At 39.0% G+C, this 22,059-nt stretch overlaps 1 protein-coding gene across 2 annotated transcripts in view; it reads right to left on the bottom strand.

The window, feature by feature from the left end:
- Positions 1-22,059, bottom strand: part of LOC119911855 (phospholipid-transporting ATPase ABCA1-like) — a 172,056-nt gene that overhangs the window by 107,428 nt on the left and 42,569 nt on the right. The window contains exons 12-15 of one of the 2 annotated variants that reach the window (XM_038730823.1): positions 20,703-20,900; positions 14,904-15,109; positions 14,080-14,256; positions 4,335-4,557 (exon numbers count right to left, since the gene is read on the bottom strand). In XM_038730823.1, the coding sequence (XP_038586751.1) occupies positions 4,335-4,557; positions 14,080-14,256; positions 14,904-15,109; positions 20,703-20,900 (804 nt within the window). Of the gene's footprint in view, positions 1-420; positions 644-4,334; positions 4,558-14,079; positions 14,257-14,903; positions 15,110-20,702; positions 20,901-22,059 lie in introns of both variants that reach the window. The other variant, XM_038730824.1, reaches the window with a different exon arrangement.

Raw genomic sequence — 22,059 nt, 5'->3', positions numbered from 1 at the left:
GAGGACCCTTCTCTAATTTTAGTGAGCTACTCGTGAATCCATCCATTCTCCCACATTACACCATGATGCTGATGTCTTCTCTGAGCCTAATTCAAAGAGGCACTTAAACTGTTAGGATAATGGTGCTATTGCAGTGGATGCTTATGATTAAAAACCTTATAGGGGACATTGTTACATGGAGCTGTATGAATGTTAATTATAGAAACTTTTCCAAATTTGCACAGACTAAATGAACTCTCAAGTACAACTGTGTTAGCGTCAAGTAAAATGATCTCATTTTAGTGCTTAGGTTTCTCTTCAAATTAACATCTTCATTATTTCATACAAAGGTCTCATGAGGCCATGAGACTTGATGGCCATAACTCTCCAAAAGTAGTGTCGGGTCCTCCTTGAATCATTGTTGAATCATTTTGAAATCACCTTCAGGATTAGGGTAAGGAGGAGAGCGCTGACAGCCAGCGGCAGCACACTGGACACTGCCCAGCTCAGCCAATAGATGGAACTTCTCAGTCCCATGATCCTCACGGTCTCCTTAAGCCTCGCCTCTTTCTCTGCGACGATACCCTTAACGATCATGGCCACTGAGTAGATCCAGGCTAAAGTCATGTATAAGGGGAGGGAGCGAGCCAGAGACCGGAGGAACCTGAAGGGCGGACGAGCCAGATCAGACAAGATAACAACCCCACTGACATCTGTTATTGCCGTGGAATCTGTGTCTGCATAATGACATGTGATCACAGACTTCATATCAATATAAATCAGCATTCCCACTATCTCAATTCTGCCCGCATTATAAGGCAGTCTTGTTAACAAACAACCCAGGTCAATGCACTCTCTCTGGTGCTATATGGGCTCTACTTAGTTTTCCTTTGTCAAAGAAAGGTTAGCAAACAGTTTCTAACGGAGACGGAGCAACTCCACCATTCATTTGCGGTAAGGAGACCCCGAGGCTTATGTTTAACATACCAACCATGAGCCGCAACATCCGTTTTGAATCTGTCCAGGGACCTCTCGTTGCATCTCTCCATTATCACCATGTGACATAATAACCCCAAATGATAAGTTAATAAATCATTCATTCATTTAGACTTGCTGCTAAATGTTGCACTGTGTTCCCTAGCTAGTTGCTAACTTTGTCTGCTGAGGAGGTAGCGTACAGTGGGATTTAAGAGGTCTCTTGCTGCCTACTGCTGGAGACGGAACTGATAAGAACAGTAAGACTGGACCAAAACAGTAAAGTTGTGGGCCATATATCCAAATAATGAGCAGGACGATGCTTAAAGGCTGTGTAGGGCTGAGGGGAGGGTGATAATTATTTGTGGGTTCATCACTATTAGCAACAACTTTCAGTCATTAAATCCACTGTGGCAAATGGCAAGTTAAGCACCAGAGGCTTTGTTGACTATGTGAAGCGGTTGCAGTTTGGTTGGGTTTAGGCACCAAAACTACATGGTTATGGGTAGGAAAACATCATCGTTTGGGTTTAGTCACAGAATCTGATAGGTCACAGAGTTTGGTGTTACACCGGCTGCATTTACACCAGGCTGAGATCTTAACACACTACAATCCATAAGCATCCTGATTGAAATGCGCTCTGCATACATTTACTCCTTGCATTTTTTCCTTTTCCAGAGGAGATATTCAGATACAGATTTCTTGTTAGTACCAGAAGTAAATGCGGATGAGTCTATGGCAAAAAGACTGTCTGACATGTCAAACATTCTCACTGTGCAAGTGGTATAACAAGCACTTAAAGACAATCGTGAACGTAGTAATTATACAATGTAAATTTACTCGATTACAAGTCAACTTTAAACGACTGTACTTAAATTAAAGTACATAAACATTATTAGAAAAGTGTACCTAAGGTAACAAAAGTAGCAACATCACCCAGTTAATATGTATAAGTCAGTAGCATTTAATTGTTGTATGACAGGGGGTAGTTTAATATATAGCAATGTATCCTTTATTCCTGAAACTAGTAACTATAGCTGACAAATAAATATGTTGCGCAACAAGTACAATATTGCCCCCTGGAATGTAGTTTAGTGGAAGTAAAAGTAAGTAAAGCTAATGTTCCGACACCATCCATTTCTGTCCCATTTTATTAAATTTTTTGTCCTGTGTGCATGGGTGATTGATGAGACGTCAGAAGCTGTCTTCCGACTGTGAAGGTGGCCTCTGTGTTGTTGTGCACAACAAAGTAATCAAATTTTAATGACCGAGTGCAAACATGGCAAAATATTTGGAAGGTGGTTTCACGTTGTCAAGCCAAGGACACACTGTTTGGGAGAGGGAACGTGTATTGATCATCACTGATCAGTTTTACTTTTCATAACGGAAACCCTGTCAAACAAACAACTTGATTCAGCCGGACTGAGATGGTGGCCAAGTGTGGGAACAGTGTAAATATATCAGTCTGGATTATACATTCATTACCTCCTCCATAATGGAAGAGAAAACAAGTGTAAAATGACAGAGGACTCAGGTGCAGATGAAAAAACTGGTTGTTGTCACACCTAATCCAGATACAGCCTTATGATAATTACCATTTGATTTCCTATTATTATTAATGTGCTGAAAATGGCTGTGAAATTATCATTTAGAATGGGCCTGTGATCTGAATACACATCGTGCTTGCAGTTCCACCTCCAAGGCACTCAACTAACTCAATTTATTGTTATTAATGTTTACAAATTGTTGATGGCTTGCAAACACATTAGGCTGATGGGAAATTACATTTCACCCAGCTGTTCAAATATCAGTTTTTATTTACCAGCCGCGTTTTCCAATTAAACTGCAAAAATTGATTAGGCCGATCTAAAATAACCATCCTTTTTTTATTTCATTAACAATGCCTACGAAATAAGGAGTCGTTGAAGGATGTGCTCTATCTAAAGGAGACCAATGATAATGCTGCTACATCGTATGTCACCAATAGCACCAAGGGTCTCCCTTTTGTGATAACTGCTTTGTGCATCTTTTTTAATCAATCCTTAAGCAGAGGATCCTTCCAACAGATAAGCAACTCCATTATACCCTACCAAATCAATGATTTAACAGAGGGGTCAGAGTGTATTATATTATATATTTCCAGTACATAGACATTTGCTAATTAAGAAAAATGATAATACACATGCTCCACATAACTTACACTGGTCACATTTTCTTTAGCCTCTTTTCTGGGAATAACACCAACACCACTTGGATTTTTTTCTAAAGATTTTCCAGTGACTGATGATATTAGACCCATTAGGTGATTGTACTTGCAGTGCATGATACATCATGAGTGTGATGATGCTGAGATAGGCTTTGGTTGTCTTGAGTATTGCTCTTTCATACTGTGCAAAACCTGTGTACGTTATCCATGAGTTCAATGGCTGGTGAAAAATACAGTGAATCTAAACAAAAGGCTTTGACAAGTAGTCTCAAGTTCATATTATTTCTGAAGAGTTGGTGTCAAAAAAAAACAAAACAAGCAAATATTAATCTTAATTGTTCATATTTGTCTCACATAACCCAATATTTAATTTATTTTACTTTTTCATACAAATCACAGCGCTGTATATTAAAAATAAATAAATCTCACTGCTGCGATTTTAGTCTCCTCTCTGAACTTGAGGTCTCTGGAGTACCGTTCCTCCCACTGATCACTATTACCCTGCAAATTCGATAATGTAAAATAGTGCACAGTTCCAGTGGCCAAAAATAATACATTTCATTGCAATCATGGAAATACAGCACCAATCATTCAAGCCTTCTTTGCTTAAAGCACAGAAGAAGAGGTGATGCAATTACAAGAAATAAAGGTCAAATACTACTGGTGTGATTTTAATTTGACTAAATTGCAGTTTTGGTCGCATGCTCATGCAATTAGGAATCATGAATAATGAGCTGATTATGTGCTCATTAGCTGGTTAGGATTAACAACAGCAAGAATGCCAAAACACAAACCATGAACAATTCTCTGACCTGAATGCCCCGTGAGAGTATAAGATGATTTGGTTGGATGCATTTGGTCAGATGCTGAATTTCTCAGTCCTGCAGCTTTGACAAGCTTCACCCTATTCTCTGTGTTTCTGCATTTTACTTTTATTTTTTTATTCAATACATGAAGATGATGTGTTTATGCTATGTCAATGATGTTACAAATATCCAAAACACATAAAGTATAGTCATGGATGGGGGGAAAAAAAAAGTGTTATTTCTAAAATGTTAACTTTTAAAACAGCTCTACATCCTGTATGTGAAATATTGCCATTGGCTAAGTTCATATTCACTTGTTGATGCTTTGTGTTTTGATACTTTCCACTGCGCGATTTGTTTCTACTGACCTTGACCAAGATACTTATGAGACCACAGGGTATTGTGAGCAGAACAATGTTCTCTGTGAACCTTGCAGACCAAAGGGCAATGTTTTGAATGCCCACAGCACGCAACACTTCCTTGAGCCGCAGTTCTTTCTCCAGCACCAGGCCTTTGATGGTCATGCACACAGTGTACATGAAGGCAAGAACCAGGAACATGGGCAGGATGCCTCCAATACTCTGGACGAAGCTGGTTGTAGAAGAAAGCAATCAGAAATGTCAGGACTGCACATATACTGTAGTAGTTGAGTCGACTGAAGATACATGCATGGACAATTTTTTTCCAGATCCTGCTGAGATTAAATCCTTTAATCCTTGATATAATGTTCAGGGAATCGTAGGCTAACTTTGTAATCGTCTTAATGTGGCGGTTGAAAGTCAGGTCTAAGTCCATGATCACACCAAGATTTCTGGCTTGGTTTGTGGTTTTTAACATTGCCAGAGTGCTGACTTTTAATCGTTCGTCCTTGGCCCCGAAAACAATTACTTTAGTTTTATTAGTTTAACCCCCTTGACGCCTGTATTCGTTTACAATTATATAAAAAAAAGTTGAGTTTTTTAAATTTGTTTTCAAGCTGATGCTAAATTAAGTGGAGATTGTTAAATTGTCTATAGAACATAGAATCGATATAAATTCAGGTATAATGTAGGTATGATGCAAATTAGCAACAACAGGCATAAACGAGAAACCATTGCTTTCAAAAGGTTTCTAGGTACATATCAAATATGCACAAACGGCAGTTGGGGGAAGACATACGTATTCTCAGCTGCAGTCTGAAAGAAAGTGGTGTGATGCAAATTCGCGACCATCAGTGTTATGGGGTTAATTCAAGAACATTCTGGCACATCTATTTATTGATTTGTTTCAATGCACTTACTTAGAGCTTGCATGAGATTATAGAGATGGTTATGTAGATTTGTGTGTCACCTGCATAATTATGGTAACATACTCTGAACAAAATTATAAACGCAAGACTTTTGTTTTTGCCCCCATTCGTCATGAGCTGAACTCAAAGATCTAAGACTTTCTCTATGTACACAAAAGGCCTATTTCTCTCAAATACTGTTCACAAATCTGTCAAAAAAGCCACTCGAAAATGTGTAGTTTCACTGTATTGGGGGGGGGTCCGGAAACCAGTCAGTATCTGGTATGACCTCCTTTTGTATCACGCAATGGCTGTGTGAAGTTGCAGTCAGGTCGAGACCCCACTGTGTCCACTTTTTTTAAGTGGACACAGGGACAACACATATCCTGTATCTGATATGAAGGAACTGATTGGTTGTCTAATTTGTTGAATTTTGTTAATGAAGAAGGCACTAAATTCATTGCAGGTCCTGGTAGATAAAAGTTCACTGATAGTTGGTGATATCTGGAGTGATGGAATGATGATGAGGATTACCCCATAAACAGAATATTAAACTGCAATTATTTTGGTAACCGATTATTAAATTTAAGTAATTTTGTAAGCAAAAATGTTCAATCATTCAACATTAATTTGAGAATTTGCTAATTTTCTTTGTCATATGTGATATTTGAACTGACTTTAGATTGTGGGTTGTACAAAACAGGAAAAATGCTGATATCACCTTGGGCTTTGAGAAAATGTAAAATTAATTTTTCACTATTTTATGACATTTGAGAGAAATCATGATAAATTGATAATAAAAACAATTGTTAGTTGTAGCCTTAGTGGCATTTAACACAAAGATAATCAGACTTTTACATGCATACTCTTTTCTAAAGGTTACCCATTGTAGTCTTAACATGTAGTAAGTAAAAGGAAACTATTTTTCAGAAAAATAAAATGTTATCATTGTTAGGGACAATCAACACAATTGTATTCTCAGATTCAATGGTATTGAGGCATTTTTTATTTTTACACTGAGCTAACCTTCATAAACTTGATGCATCAGCTCAATCAAGCCATTTAGTCCTGCAACTCATGCCAGAGATGATGTATGATTTGATGCTGTTACAACACAAGAAGGCAATATTAAACTGGCTTCATAATGCCACCAAAATGCCATGTCAATATCTTCCCCTCTCCCAATATAACAAAGTGCTTCATTTGCTTTATTAGACAGTGAAGGGGGGAGATCAAATATATTTTGACAAAGTATAGATTTCACTTATACTTGCATTCCATAAATACTGGGGATATAATGCAAGCAAAGCACCGTTCAGCACGTCTAAATGAAGCACAAAGTGACTATGCAGTAATTGTCACAATTATGACCTTCTTTAGCAATTTAACATACACAGTTGATCAACGTACACTTCCATAACATTTTCATTAAATGTATTTGCCTATAATTCTGTAGTTCAAACGAACATCTTTTTTTCCATAATTGTTAGTTAGCCCTGCATGGGTGCATTTTTCAGGAGGTGATTTTTAATCAGATTTTTTCTCCTTATTTGTGAATATATGATGTTTTATACTTTGATGTACTCCTCCTAGCAGGATAACCAGATCCAGTTAGAAGTGGTCAGAAAAGCCTTAAAGACTCTGATGATGCTTTATTGTGAAGATTGTTAAGTATAATTAGTGGGTGAAATTTAACTTCTTGCAGTGTCCAAAAGACATGAAAAGTCAGAGCTGTTACAGGCCTTGAGTAACGACATCGCGGCTGTGGCAATCATCACTGCTTGCAGCTTTAATACTTATTTTTCTACAACTTATTTTACTATAACTGTCTTTTTAAAAACAGCTCTTTCCGCTTTCTATCACCTCACTGCGGCCGCTTTCATTTTCCTGGGTAACTTGACATTGTATCAAGGGATGAGTAGATTCATTTTAAGTTTCAGCTATGCAAAATGTTGTTTAGTATAAACAGATTTGTCAGTACATCAGCTGATGATGAAAGTTTTGGACTGTCTTGCAAACACAACAAAGAGATTAAGTTAGTTCCACTGAGACCTTAGAGGAAGATCAGTTATATGAGAACTTGAATGAGAGACAGATAAGAGTTGTTTTCGGGGACACTTCCGCTACCCTCATGGGATGGATCACTTGCAAACGACACGCCTTGAAAGCAGCGAGGGAAGATTGGTTGACACAGAGTTTTAAAAAGTTCAGATCCAGAGCAACTAAAATCAAAATCTGTTACAAGATTACATATGAACCTGGAAATATAATACACTTGAGCACCTTTTCTAGGGAGGTAAACAGTCTCAAGTAGCAAATGCACCAGGTTGCATACTTATTCTGGTATTATCTGCTCCCTGTTCTACCCTAACATCTCTGTAACAGCTGACAGTCTGTGTGGCTCAACTCATTCTGTGACTTCTAGCACAGGAGGGGGAGAGATCCGTCATGCACACCGTGTCTGACACTGACAACCTTGCCACCAGATGCTCTTGAATTATACATTTGTTGATCGATCAAAGGTGCTTAAGTAACAGAACTCCAGGCGGATCTGCGTTACAGGGCTCCAGTTACATTGGCAGCCTGACCTAAATTTAGGGAAGCTGGAAGACTGATTTCACAGTAAATCGAGAGATAGTAGAGCACAGCCTCCCCAGAGGTTGGCGTACGATGCAAAAAAAAAGAAAAGAAAAATAGCTTCCTTTCCATTTTCAGCAAATTTACCGTTGAGTTCCTTGGCTGGCTGTAACTGAGCAAGTCATTGAAGGGAACAGACTTCATTCAATGCGGATTATCTCATTGCTGGTACAAATGATTGCTTCAGGAAAAATGTGCATGTGGTTATGGCATAGAGAGTACTTAGGACCCATATGTCATGTGTTTTTTCTTTTTTTTGTAACAGCAAAATCACATCTAAAAATTTAAGTTTAATTTCATTATTGAGAAACAGCTGAAGTTTAAATATCATTTTATAGTTTTAAAATGCATATCTTTGTACATTTAGCAGAGAAAAAGTATAAAAACTGTTAACCGTTGATAGTGACGCACTACTTTCATTAGTCCTTGCTGAATACTTTCTGAATAATTCTATAAATATTAATTACAGGATGTGAAAAAAATTTAGACTTGTAAACGCCAAGAACTATTGCTTACATTACAATATATTATTTAACATCAAACTGATAATAAGGAAGGCATCCAATTATGTATTGTTACTGTGAGTTCAAGACCAGTGAGAGATGAAAGCAAGCAAGACAGTTTTGTCTTTATACTTTCAGCAGGCATAGGTTTACACACATATATGCATGTTATTATGCTATATAACGCTAACAAATATATATAAAAGTTTCTGGATTTGCTTTTCAGCAAAAGCTAATGTTTGTAAATGTGAATCCAGTGATTGGAAAGCAGAGAATATCTTCATTTAATTGACAGTGATTCTGAAATGGCATTCTGCTTGTATAAAAAACTGTGAAAAATGATTTTAACTTCCAAATGCACCAAAGCTTTGTATGCTTGGACAGTATGAATACTGTAGCACCTGCCATTGAGCATCTGTCTGATGCTACAAAATGCCACACAGGATTAAACTATTAAATAAATAAACTCATCAATGCACTCTCATGATTTGGCTTGCTGCTTCCCCAGTCCTAGGCCCTGTTTCAGAAAACGGGTTTAGTGAAAACTCTGAGTAAGTTGAGCCCGAGATGAGGGAAACTCTGGGTTTTCGGTTTCAGAGACCGAGATCAGATAAACTCTAGGTCAGTAACCCCGGCAACTTACGCTGTGAACCTAACCTCCTCGGGAGGAGGTTTACTTCAACAAATGTTGAGTTTCTCTCTGACTGCTCCCCTCCTGCGGAGCCTGAAGCGGCTGTCTGACATTTCCTCATTCATACTGTCGATATCAAAGCACGTATTGGAACGCAATTAGGCCTACGTCTTTAGAAACATCGATATCACGGTTAGATAGGCTATAGATCGTTTTGTTTTTTACCTAAACATGATCTTGAACATAACCGCTTTTATGATCAATCTGTCATCGATGTATGGACAGAGAGTTATCTTTGGACAGCACAGAATAAAATCTATAAGCTACACTGTCCTTCTTTATAACACAGTGACTCTGTGGACATAAAGGCAGCTGTCAGGTTGGCAACAGTTGCACAAAAACACTTACCTTGAGCTACATTACAGCAGTAGGCCTAATCACTGTTTAAATTAATCTGTACAAAACTGATCAATGAACAGCAATCTTTCATATTGTAGTCGCACTGATTGGAACATTCGTAGGAATCAACTGGATACGATTTATAAATTTCTGAGTGAGGATGAGTGTGGTGCAGCTGAAACAAATAAACGTAGTTTAAAAGTGAGTTTTTCATTACTAGCTTCATACAGCATTTCATAAAATATGAAATGAGCAAGACTGTATTAATGTAAAACAGACGTCTAAAGCTTTACAGTCAGTTTGGACCGAGACAAATTTTCCACTGCAAAAAATCATTAATAGACTAACCTACTGAGTTGGACTGTGACTTCACAATCACAGTTCCAGGAGTAGGTTATAGCCTAAACTATGTCTAATCTGTTCAGTTAATGTTTTCATCTTCAGTTAGCCTGTTACCACCGGCATTTTGGGATGCAGCTGAATAAATAGGCCTGTAGCCTATTTAAAATGAATGTAATGGGCTGTAGGAGAATTCCACTACTTTATCATTCATTAAGGAAATCCCAGTGTGGTAAATAATTAATGAGCAATGCTGTATAAAATGTAGCCTACCTAATATTGTTAACATATTGATCCTTCCTCTACTCCTGCGTTTTAAAATAAATAGCCTATCATGCTCCGCATTGGGACGCATTCATATTTCTAACTCCACCCGATTAAAATGGAGGCTCTGCCTTTATTTACCTGTTGCCATGGTGAATAGTAGTATCGGAGCTCCATTGACGATGGCTTTTTTTCATCCCCATGCATGCGCTTCCATCAGGTTCAGCATACTCAGAGTTGACTGAATTTATTCTGATAGGCTTTTCTGAAACTGAACACTCGGAGCCAACTCAGAGCTCAGGGTTAAGCTCAGAGTTGGTTTAACCTGCTTTCTGAAACAGGGCCATAGTGTGTTCTGTCTATTTTCCCTCTCCCTTGTGTTTTTATTTTGTCATCTGTCTGTCCTATGTGTGTGGGTGTGGTGCTCCTGGTTCTCTCTCTCCTCATCAGGACACCTGTGACTTCCTACTCACCTGAAACAGATTCTGCAATCACCTCTCCTGTCTTAAACCCCTCTCGCCTCTCTGCCTGCACTCAGCTCCAGCCTCACAGTGGATTTCAAAGCACCATTCCCACCTTTTGTTCACTAAAACCCCCTGTACCTGTTGCTAACTGTGCTGCCGTGTCTGCTCCTGAATCTTACACAGCCCTTACTAATATGCACAGCTGTTATTGTGCGCTTAGCTTCAGCACTAACCAACATGTTGTTTGGCTACTCACTGAAGCCCTGCATTCTGACCATTTACCATTTACAAAATATATATTATCTGGTCATCCTTGTATCCAAAAAAATAAATATACAGCCTATACTATTCATGTCTTTGCTCTCCACTGTTCTCTTATGTAAGCACAGATAAATAATATTTGTTGATCTGGAATTACAGTGCATTATAAGCCCTTCTGGGGCTGTGGCTACAAAGAAGTCTTTCAACATGTAAAGAATCATACAGCAAATATGTTCTGGTGTTATTAATACAGCTTTTGCCCAGAGCACAAGCACTATGAACATGAAACAAAATATCAACAGCTTATTTTGCTTGCTATGAGCTTCAGATGTCTCAAATGTGCTCAACTATTTCAGCCACTCTCAGTAGCAACAATGCCTAGGCTAATTAGCTACAGTAGATGGACAATTGCATATTCCTCCCATATCATTGAGTTAAATATTCCTCACCTCCACTGCAGCCCTATGTTATGCATTGCTGAAAGCAGCCTTAGATCTCACATCAAGCCCATGTGAATGTGAAAGACCTATTGATAGGGAGCACAGCCTCGGGATCCAAACAAGAGATGCCTCTGATTCAGGAGTATGCGATGGCACAGAGGCCGCTGATAAAGGACCAGCAAGGGTCAAGCTTTATCCCACAGCGTCATCTCGGGCCTGCACATAATGTGAATACAAAGACAGCGGGAGCAAATACAGTTTGGTTATCTCATGTTCGAAATGCCAACAGGGTCAGCTGTGGTTGAAGTGGTCCAGATTGCAGGTGCGTTACAGCCAACAGCGGTGAGGAGGAAATGAGGAACGCAAAAGGGAAATGATTTCAAAGGCGGGGTCTGTTGATCAGTATTGGGGTCAGTGCAGATAAGCCTTGGTAGCTGAAGTTTATCAGTGAAGTAGAATTATTATTCTAGCGAAACTAATGTTTTAGATGACAACAGTTTGCTGAGCGTTAATCAAAATATTTTCTGTTGTGTAAATTGTACATGATGTACTCAAACCTAAATAGTAAAAACAATTAATTAAATGACTACAATTCATCTCCAACTTCCACAATGAATAAACTTAATCTATTTTAAAACCTATTATATTTTTCATGTAATACTGCTAGTACAACCACATGTAGTTTTATACATATAGATACTTATTATGTTTATTGTCTATCCATTGTTTGTACATACATGTATATTATTCATCTCTTATTTCCCAGTCGGAGTACATATTGTCTATTCTGAATGCTACGTCTGAAAGTATTTAAATTCTGAAGGTTTTCAATGACATCTTAAAGTCCGATTTGACCTTTTTTCTAAACTGAGCAACAGTTACACAGCAGACCGCAAACATGTTCATCTGAATGCACAATGTTCTTTCCTGCCTATTAGCTGGCGGTTCAAGATGAAAATAATTACCACCCATCATTCGTCTCTGTGCTGTAGCGCATCTTCCTTTGTGTGATTTCACTCTCAATTATTTATAAATGAAATAGCAGTTTTCAAGTGTTAATAATTTATAGAAATGCCCGAATGGCTAGGCAGGCAAAAGAGTAAATGGTGGAGGGACTAAGGGTATTGCGGTGCTTTATGGCTCCCATTTATCTTCTGTGATTATTAATCATTTGTTTTAGGATGATGAAACTGAGGCGATGTGGCTGGCATTAGCAAATAAGCTGTACCATGAATGTCTAATTTCAGATCTTTATCACAGCAATGAAATTGGTGCTTTTTATTTGAAAACCACTATCAGAAGTGGCATGCTGAATATGAAACAGGCAACCTCTGAAAGTGCTGTGCATTACTAGGATGTGGAGGAATGTGGTGCCAAGATTGGTTGTTATTGTTCTTTAAAGAAAGGTACAGAAAAAAAATGCACAAAAAGTTAATAGTAGGGATGTCAGTCTTTCATCAGCAGTGTTTCTAGCCGCTAATGTATGGAGGAGATGATTTTGCGCTTAAGTTAATTCAAAATGCCAAAATTCCTCTCAGATGAATATCTCCACTGGGCGAAATATTTAGTTCAACTTCCCTCCAATTAGTACTTCTGAAACTGTCCTATTCACTGGCATGCCAAACCAAGTGCACCCACTTAGGCAGTTAAAATTAAAATATGAAATATGTGTCTTAAACCAGGTTTACTGAAGCAGCTACAAAATAAAGTGCAATGCGGTGAGGCTGCTTTTAATCTTGAAGGCACAATGAGAATATAAATCAGAAGGAAGTAAACACTTCATAAAGAACCACCAAAAAAACCCTCAGATGATGAAAACCATATTAATAAATCCACTACACTGAATATGCTTTTCATAGCACTGATGGGTTTTCTATGTCTTCAAGACAAACATGTGGTACCAAATAGGGCATTATTATTCAAAACATGTATTTCAACAACCCCATGCTTGTAGATATTAGCAGCCCAAATGCATCTTCAAGAGAAAGTCTTCTTCTTGCTTCAACCTCTTTACATATGTTGAACCAAACACCCTCTGAAGGTTGCTTTACTGTAAATTCTATGCTATTCCAAGTTCATAATATTTTTAAATTAGATCCCTAATCTCTGGAACTGAATTTTCCCACGGGGTGTCAATATTTTGTCTCTACTGAAAGGGGCGTATTGTGTTGTTGGACTTAAACCTCGCCGGTAATTATCTTTTCTCTTGTTGGCGTCACTGAGCTTTTCCTTTATTAATGGAGATCATAGTGTTGTGTGGATGTGCGTAATTTCCCAGACTCTGAGGAAATCTTGGCTGTGGAAGATTAAGACTGATACCACCTCATCTCTGTCCCCAGGTGAATGGTCTAACATGATAGAGCCCAGTATCAATGGATGCACAACACAGATGGAGTTCTGCTGTCGATCTTTGCATCAGACGTGGGATACGCTGTGCTCACTTTGTTGAGAATGAAATGCCTCAGAAATACAAGGAAGTACGGTTCTCATGATGGTTTGTTAAATAATTCAGCATGCATTAACTATTCAACATTTCCTGTGGTTTGACTAAAATCAATAGTTTTGACCCACTCTTTTCTTCTAGCAACCATCATTCATTTCTGTTCATTTGCTGATCCTCAGTTCCTGGTTAAATGTATCCTGAAGGATGTTTTCATTATTGACTTTTAACAGTGGCATCATTAGAGGAGTTCCATTCAAGCTGTGATCAGCGACGGCATAGGAGCAACATAGATATTGACGTTTCCACAGGGAAATCTGGGGGGCCTGAGTGACTGATAAGAACATAACTCAACTCTGTGGTGGCAGTGAGTGGCAACTCCCAAGAGTGAGCCGCATTTTATTGCTGTAATACCTCCTTTCTCTTTCACTAATCACAAGTCTGACAGATAAGAGCTTTTGTACTCACACGTCATCCACGAAGCAAGGGTATGGCATTTGCTGGGCATATACGCCAAGGGGTTGGGTCTTTGACGTTTGCACTCGTATAATTCCATGGTCCATCATATCCTGCAGGTAGGCGAAGCCTCCCCATATATAGCGCAGGTCGTTAAAGGAGTTGTCTCGGGCCCCAGGAGACCATGACCTTATTAAAAGCAGACACACCATGATCTGTCTTGGCAAAGGGCAAGTAAACTACAACCAGAATGGTCAGGAAGACTGTCAGAGAATCATGACTTTTTTAAGAGGTCATATTTTTTTTACACTCAACTTTAAAATACAAAAACTCTTTTGTAAACAGAAAGGACATCAAACCCAGCATCTTCTTCAATCTTTGGGCTTAAATGAATACTTTGACATTTTGGAAAATCTGCTTATCAGCTGTCTTGCCAAGAGTTGTGAAGATTGATACTGCTCGAATGTCTGTACATTAAATATGAAACTAAAGCCAGCAGGTGATCAGATTATCTTTGCACGAATACCAGCACCTCTATTTAACACAGCTCTCTTTAAATCTTGTTAGGTTAATTACCAGCATTTACCTTTAGTCAGAGCCAGGCTAGCCTCTTCTCTAGTCTTACGCTAAGATAAGCTAATCATCTTTTAGCCCAAGCCTGATCTCAGTCTTTTCATCTAACTCTCAGCAAGAATGCGAATAAGCTTATTTCCCCAAAATGTGAAATTATTCCATTAATTCTAGCAATGAAATGTGTTGAAAAATAAAAATAGTTACAGTTTTTCACTAAGTAAATGTTAATGTATTAAACAGAGAGGCTGAGCTGTATCACATACCTCTCTTTCACTTTGTTGCTACGCTCTGCCTCATCGATGTCCATGCGAATTTTGTATTTGACATAAGGAGGGGGACGGCTGGAACCAGGCTGGAGGTTTTCAAAGACAACACTTGCCCAATACGTACCATTCTTCAGAAGCTCCAGTGCTTTCCTCACCAGATGGCCTTCAGTGGGGGCTGCCTCAAACTTATTCAGGTCTAAACACTGTCAACAAATACAGAGGTATCAAAAAAATGCATTTCTTTTCTATAATCTTCTTACAGGAAATCATTCCCATTTTATATACATTTTTAGTATCCACAAAAGAGGGGATAAAACAGAAGCAGGCATGAACTCACTGTCAGAATGGCAGATGGATATTTAGGGAAAAGTATCACTCAGCTATTGACTGAACCACGCAGACTCTAGTTCCAAATTATATGGAGCTGCCAGGGGGTGGGAAATGTTTTGGGCTTCATACAAGCAAATGAGATACAGCCTTACTAGCACTCCCTGTTCTGTAGCCCTGTCCCCCTGTTTCATGAGACGATAATGAGCTAGCCATCCTGGGAGGCAGTCACACCTGACAGCTGTCTGTGCATCTCAGTGCTGCAATAGTTTTATCATGTCTCCCCCAGGATTCCCTAGTCTGTATTCCATATCAGAAATCACAGTAACAGCATTACTTCAGTACATACTAGTGAGGATATCAAGGGCAGGGGAATGGTTACATGAGGCCAAAGTTTGGACGAGTGATGAGTGAAATACATGGAATATAATGCTCTACATAATCCAGGTAAAGGAGCTACATGTTAACTGCAACATCTGATGAATAATTTAATCATAGTAGATCACCATTTGAAGTAACTAGCAGTAAAAAACGATGTTCTTACGTGTATAATAATATATGGTATCGCATTCTACTGCATTTCCAAATGGCCTTCAGACACTTTCATGTGCCTATTTAATCTTTAAATATCAGCACCATTCTCTGTCACTACAAGCCTTACCAATCATGATGTTTGTAGAAGGCAAGATTGTTTAAACATTTTGGGTTGCTTTCCTTTCGTCTTTGACCACTGGGCCAGCAGCTAAGGCTAAGCTGTGCGGTATCATCAATCTGACTCCGGCTCTGGACTGAGAAACTGGTGGCACTGATAGCTTTGCCAGTCTTGGCCTACTTCAGAGGAACAACCAGGACAACACACTGAGTTGTTTTGGTCATGGTAGCATCATGCTTGTAGAGACTGTGTGCACGCCACAGACTGATAGTTACGTGATAGGATTAGCATGGGTGTCTCCCAATTACATTATAAGCATATGATGAAGTTACTTGCCAACGTAGTGGTCAAGTGGCTGAGCAAGTGTTAGTTACAAGTTCTTGTAAAAGATCTACTATACATACTACAAATAAACTTTATTTGCTCATGTTGGAGAGACTTCAGAAGGTATAGTAGTTCATAAAGTCATCCTTCTATAAGTCATCCTGACAGAAATGAATCAAGTGTCCGTAAGGTTTAACCAAACATTACTATATTGCACCGCAACATGCTTAATTGGCAACAGACCAGTGTAATCTGAAGCTAGATATGGAGTTTCATTCCCAGGTTTATGAACATTTTAAATTCAACTGTTTTATTAATAGCACCATGATCCTATTAAATTGTGGGACAGTTCATAAATGAAGCAGGGCAGCACCAGTTTGTAGGTCTAATTTAGGTCGCTGCTATTAAAGGGATGCAGCCCGATTCTTCAGTGTTTATGACGGTGGTGGCACCATAGAGATAATCCAAGTCAATTCTAAAACTAGCTTATATGCTTTTCACGTGTCATTTCACGCCATTCAGTCTCTACTGACTTATATTGTGCAGAGACGGCTGTGTTATTTTATGCGCAAATGTCAAAGAGAAAAACATCTGTCAGGTGACATAGTAAAAAGAGTGAAAAAGGCTGCGGAAGGACGAGGCTGGGGTGGATGGATGGGTCAAACAAACAAAGCATTTTCACCCAGCAGACCGCTGTTCAGTGTCCCATGTGAAATCTTATTATAATGTATGCAAGTTAACTTATATACTTATTTACCTGTGGCCCTAATTTGCATTACTATATTGAATCTTATCATCTTGAATTGCCTTGTCAAGGCTGAAAGTATATGCTGTTCAGCCTTAAAGGTTCAGTGTGTGGTATATATGAGGCTCTATTGACAGAAATGCAATATAATATCCATAACTATGTTTTCAGTGGTGTAAAAAGACACCATTACATGGTGGGTGAGAATATAAGGCATTATAATTGATGCCATTGTTATGGTGTTCGGTTAGCTGAGTTGGTACACGACTCTTACCCCGAAGGTTGTGTGTTTGATCTCACCTTGGGACATTTTTTTTTCTCTCTTGAACAAATGACGACTTTGTCATTTCCCCAGTATCTCCAGGCAGACGACATTTAGGGGAAATCAAGTTTCAACTTTCAGAGGTGTGTCAAGCAGGCTACAGACTCTTTTAAGTAAAAGCTCTTAGTTCAACTCCAAGTAAAGCATTACAGTACAAAAGCATCTCACACTTTTATTTTGTAGGTAAAGCCACTAAAGAAGAAGTGATTATGTGAGAAACTGTTGCTGTTATGACTGAGATCTATTTGAGCACCACTATCAAAGTATTTATTTATTTATATTTTTTGCCGCTTTGAAAGCACCGTAATCTGACCGCGGGCCACATATTACTGCTGGCGGGCAGTTTTGACGAGAATACATAATCACAGAAAGAAGTTAGCTAGCTAGCTACGTTCGTGATAAAGGTGTTGACAGCCCCCCGAAGCCCCTACCCTTACCATAACCATCAGAAATGTTAGTACCTAAACCTAAGTCAATGACTTTATGCATGTTGAGCGGCTAACCCTACAGCTGCGCTGTAGTGTTTCCTTTGTAAATATTCAACATATTCTCATCTCAATGCGTCATAACTGACGCTTTTAGATGCCGTGACAAATGTAAGGATTTTACGCTAAAGGCTACCATTCAGCCTCTGTATGAAACGCCCCCGTTTGCTACGTTGCAGCAACACAAGGGAGGCTAACCATAACTCTTATCACGGCCGATGTGCGCAGCTCTATCTATTACATGGTTTATAATGGACTGTGTTATACACTCTTGGCTTACATTTTCCATCTATCAGTGGCCAATTCGCAATAACATATGGTTTTACTGAATAATTAAGAAAATATAATTGCTTAATATAATCTACCTAAAGAAACCTAATTTCCTTATTGGCCACTCTCTGCTGTCAAGACAACCCCTTTTGTGCTCTGTCAGCCACCGTAGCTATCCTACGCTCTTTGAAAGGGTAGGGGGCAGTGGTAGACTGGACAGATGGTTGCAATTCGCAACCTTCACTGCTAGATGCCACTAAATCTTACACACTGAACCTTTAAGACTGAAAGAAGCTCTCTATTTCACTACAGATGTATACACCAGACAAGAAGACATCACAGTAAAGGATGTCTAATAACTGTCCTTATCCGGGTATCCATTTTGCAATTTCCATCAGGGCAGAAAATGGATTGCATTATGTTGGAATTTCATTGGCCATGTATGGCTAACCCCAAGGGCCCAACCTGCCATCTTACCTGCCTGTGGATTGATAAGTGTGTTCATGTGAGTATGGCAGGTGGTGTGGGTGGTCTTTGTACATGTGTTTGATCACACAATGTAGATAAAGAAGGGTTTTGCTGCAAACTGTGCCACAGATCAATATATCAATGTCAATGTGTGTGTGTGTGTGTGTGTGTGTGTGTGTGTGTGTGTCTGTTCCGGCATCACTCTGTTTAACGCCTTTAAAGTTTCACTATACTCGGGCACATAACAATGTTTTTCTATGATTATCATGGAAGCAATGTAGCGACAGATCTTCCTGTGTACTTGGCAGTTTGCTAAGTCAAGGATATTAAACTTTAATGAATGAAAAACCAAAGTCTTTTCATGCTTGTTCTCCAAAAAACACGAAAGCTGATGGAGCAAGCAAGATTTAAAAAACCGCATGTCAAGAAAAGTCTTGATTTTGGTTTTAACAGCATCAGAGCACAGACACAGCATCAAAAGAGCTAAGAAGCAAAAAGCACTGTGCTGAACATGAACGCATTGTGTCTTAGATGCAAAGCACCCTGCGTACTTACTATAGCACCCCTGGTTTTCTGCCAGAGTTTTGTCAGAGTTGTGAACAGAAAGATACAGGAGTAAATGAAAATTCAGCAATCATGTAAGGGATACAGGATATTTGCCAGATCACTGTCTCAAGTGTGTAAGTAAAAATATGTGTGGTAACTGAAAAGCTGACACTGCAAATTGTTTGCATATCCTAACTGGGAAATTGCCATTGACGTTAAATAACGTAAAATAAATTGCAATTTTAATTAATGTTTAAAGCCCCCTCCGGTGTATTTAGACATTTCTATGATATTTCATATTTTTCTGAGTCATTTCCTTACAATGTTGATTATCCCCATTGTTGTTTGTTAAAACGGGGTTGTGACGTATGACTATAGTAATTCCATAAGTCATACGTCATTGCATACGCGCACTGTCGTGCCTCATTAAAAAACTGTCACGCCGTCACGCCCCATTAAGTCAGAGCATCAAACCGATAAACATGGTTGTGAGCTAGCTAACCATTTTATCATGTAATTTACTTAGAACTTACAGTAGGTATGTCTCTCTGTGTCCGATTGTTGGTTTGTCTTTCTAGTTTAGTTAGCTAAGTTAACTTAGTTGGAGTTAGACAGGCGTAGTTAGCTAGCATAGTTATTGCAGAAAGTTAGCTAACAGAGGGTCTTCATTTTATTTTTTAGTTTCCTGTGCTGTTCATTTTCATTATGGCATTTGTGCTTGTGGTGTTGGAGGAGAGATGACAGAAAACGCGTCGCACTTTCACCTGCCACCGTATATTATACACAGTCGGCAACATGCATTTTACTGACGGCCGTTTTACCAATGCATCAGCGGAGGCACCCACCACACCCCCGCGGTAAAGTAAGCACACCATAAAAGGTAGTGGGAGTTATCGCGTGCAGTGCGTAACAGGACCATCGACTGTATGATTGGTAACAGCTGATACACGCACATTAGTTTCTATCACGGGTAAGTAATAGCTACTCCTGCCAGACAGTGTAACGTTATAAACTTTACAGTGTAGTGACAGCATATCGTTAGTGAACACTCCAGCCGGTCACTTTTTGGTCGTCATGGTAATGTATACATCCGACTATTAACCACACCCCCATTCTCTGCTTGAGAAAGAACGTTCACCAAAAACGGCAGTTAAAACTGGCTGGAGGGGGGCTGTGCGTGTCTACATGCTGCTGCATTGGCTCAGCATGGCTAAAGTTAGCTCATCCATGGCAAACCAGCTACCCAGAAAAGAAAGCTGACACATGAGAATGTATCAGCTTCTTTTTGCTGAAATTTTAGTTTTGTTTGAGCACTTTAAAAGGTTCACACAGCACTTCTTTTTAGCGCCAACTCCAACCAAAGAACTCACATGGGTAATATCAGGTGAATCTGATTAACAACAGAAGAGAGAAAAGAGAGGCTAAAAGAGAACAGAGGCATGAGGGAAGAAAAAATGTGTATTGCGAATTTCCTCACCAGTGAGAATTGCGTTTTAAAATAAATCTTAAATGTCAGAGACCAGCCTATTCTTTTTTCAAATCAAATCTTTCACTTGACTGAAGAGGTCACACAACCCTCCGGTGCATGAGTAGTCTGAAAGCTAGGTTCATGAGGTGATACACATTCAATAAAAGCACAGGCAAAAGAATTACATACACCAAGGAAGTTGGAGAGAAGCTTTAGGGTTTGGGTAGCGGTGTTGTAAACATCCCGCCAGTCGTAGGATGGCATGCCAGGTGGACGATCTTCTGGAGGCCCGTTGTATAGGGAGTTGGCAAGCAGCTCGGCAGTCCATCCTGTGCCGTTGAGACGCTGGTTGAGGACAGCAGCAAACAATGGATTCGCCAGCAGAGCCTGATTTAAAAAGCAAAGAAGATGGGTTCAATTATTGTTAGTCTGGTTAGTCTGTGAGGTTTGAAATGAATGTGTTGTGAATGCAATGAAATCTGAATGAGGACTGAAGCGTTTTAGAAATCACTGTATTATTTTAGAAGAGAAAGCATGGGAGGCCAGCTTTGGACTTTGATGGCAGTGACATTCATTCTTCTGCAGAATAAATTAGGAGCACTATGATACATGTCATTGTTGTACATTCATGCTCTGCCTAGCCCCTTCACTAACTTTATAGGACACTTGTATGTGAAGCCAATTTTAGTCATCTCAGGTCATAGATTGAAAGCTTCAATTGCTGTAATCATGCAACTAATTCATAAAGATGATATGCTGATCTAGTAGCAAATATTATATTGCTAAAGTCCTTCAAACCCACATGGTTACTATATATTTTATCTATGTATTTTTGTTGTGAGAAATAAACAGTTATAAGCTTCTCAGACAATAGCTACTGCATAATAAGATTACTTCACTCCCACCTGTTGGTTTAAATGTGTTACCCTGTATTTAGTAGCCACCACAACCACTCCCCTCACTCCCACTCAGTATTTCCACAGTTTCAGGCTGCTGTGAAATTACCGCCCTCATATTAATATAACACAGTTACCATAATGACAGTTACAACATAAACGGAAATTAAACTTAACGGTGGTAATTTACCTGTCATGTACACAGAGGAATACTGAAAAGAAATCTAATCCCAGTGAGATAATAAATTATTTAAAACACCTACTCCATACACTTAAAAAAAAAAAAAAAAAAAAAAAAAAAATATATATATATATATATATATATACACACACACACACACCTACTCTTTCCAAACAAAGTATTCCATTATGTGTATAGTTCACACTTGAAAGTCGACCATGAGGACGGGAGAGGAAAGGGCGCTGTACGTCATCCAAGAATTGGGCCTTTAAAGTGCAAAATTGTGAGTTGAGATTCAGATATATTCTGGCCAGAGTGCTCAGTGGCATTTCAGTGTCAACACTTCTGATGATATTCTCCTTAACCTTAGGACAAAGTGTCAAATTAAGTAATCTCCATGCAGCATGTGACCTTTTAAAAAAAAGCATACTGGGTGCTACAGTAAGGACATGACCCATTAAAAATCAGT

This window comes from Micropterus salmoides, unplaced genomic scaffold, assembly GCF_014851395.1.
Source record: "Micropterus salmoides isolate LMB-PRFRI ecotype aquatic unplaced genomic scaffold, ASM1485139v1 Ms_hic_scaffold_2, whole genome shotgun sequence".
Taxonomy (NCBI): domain Eukaryota; kingdom Metazoa; phylum Chordata; class Actinopteri; order Centrarchiformes; family Centrarchidae; genus Micropterus; species Micropterus salmoides.
The sequence above is the reverse complement of the archived record's forward strand: the minus strand, read 5'-3'. Positions and strand labels throughout refer to the sequence as shown.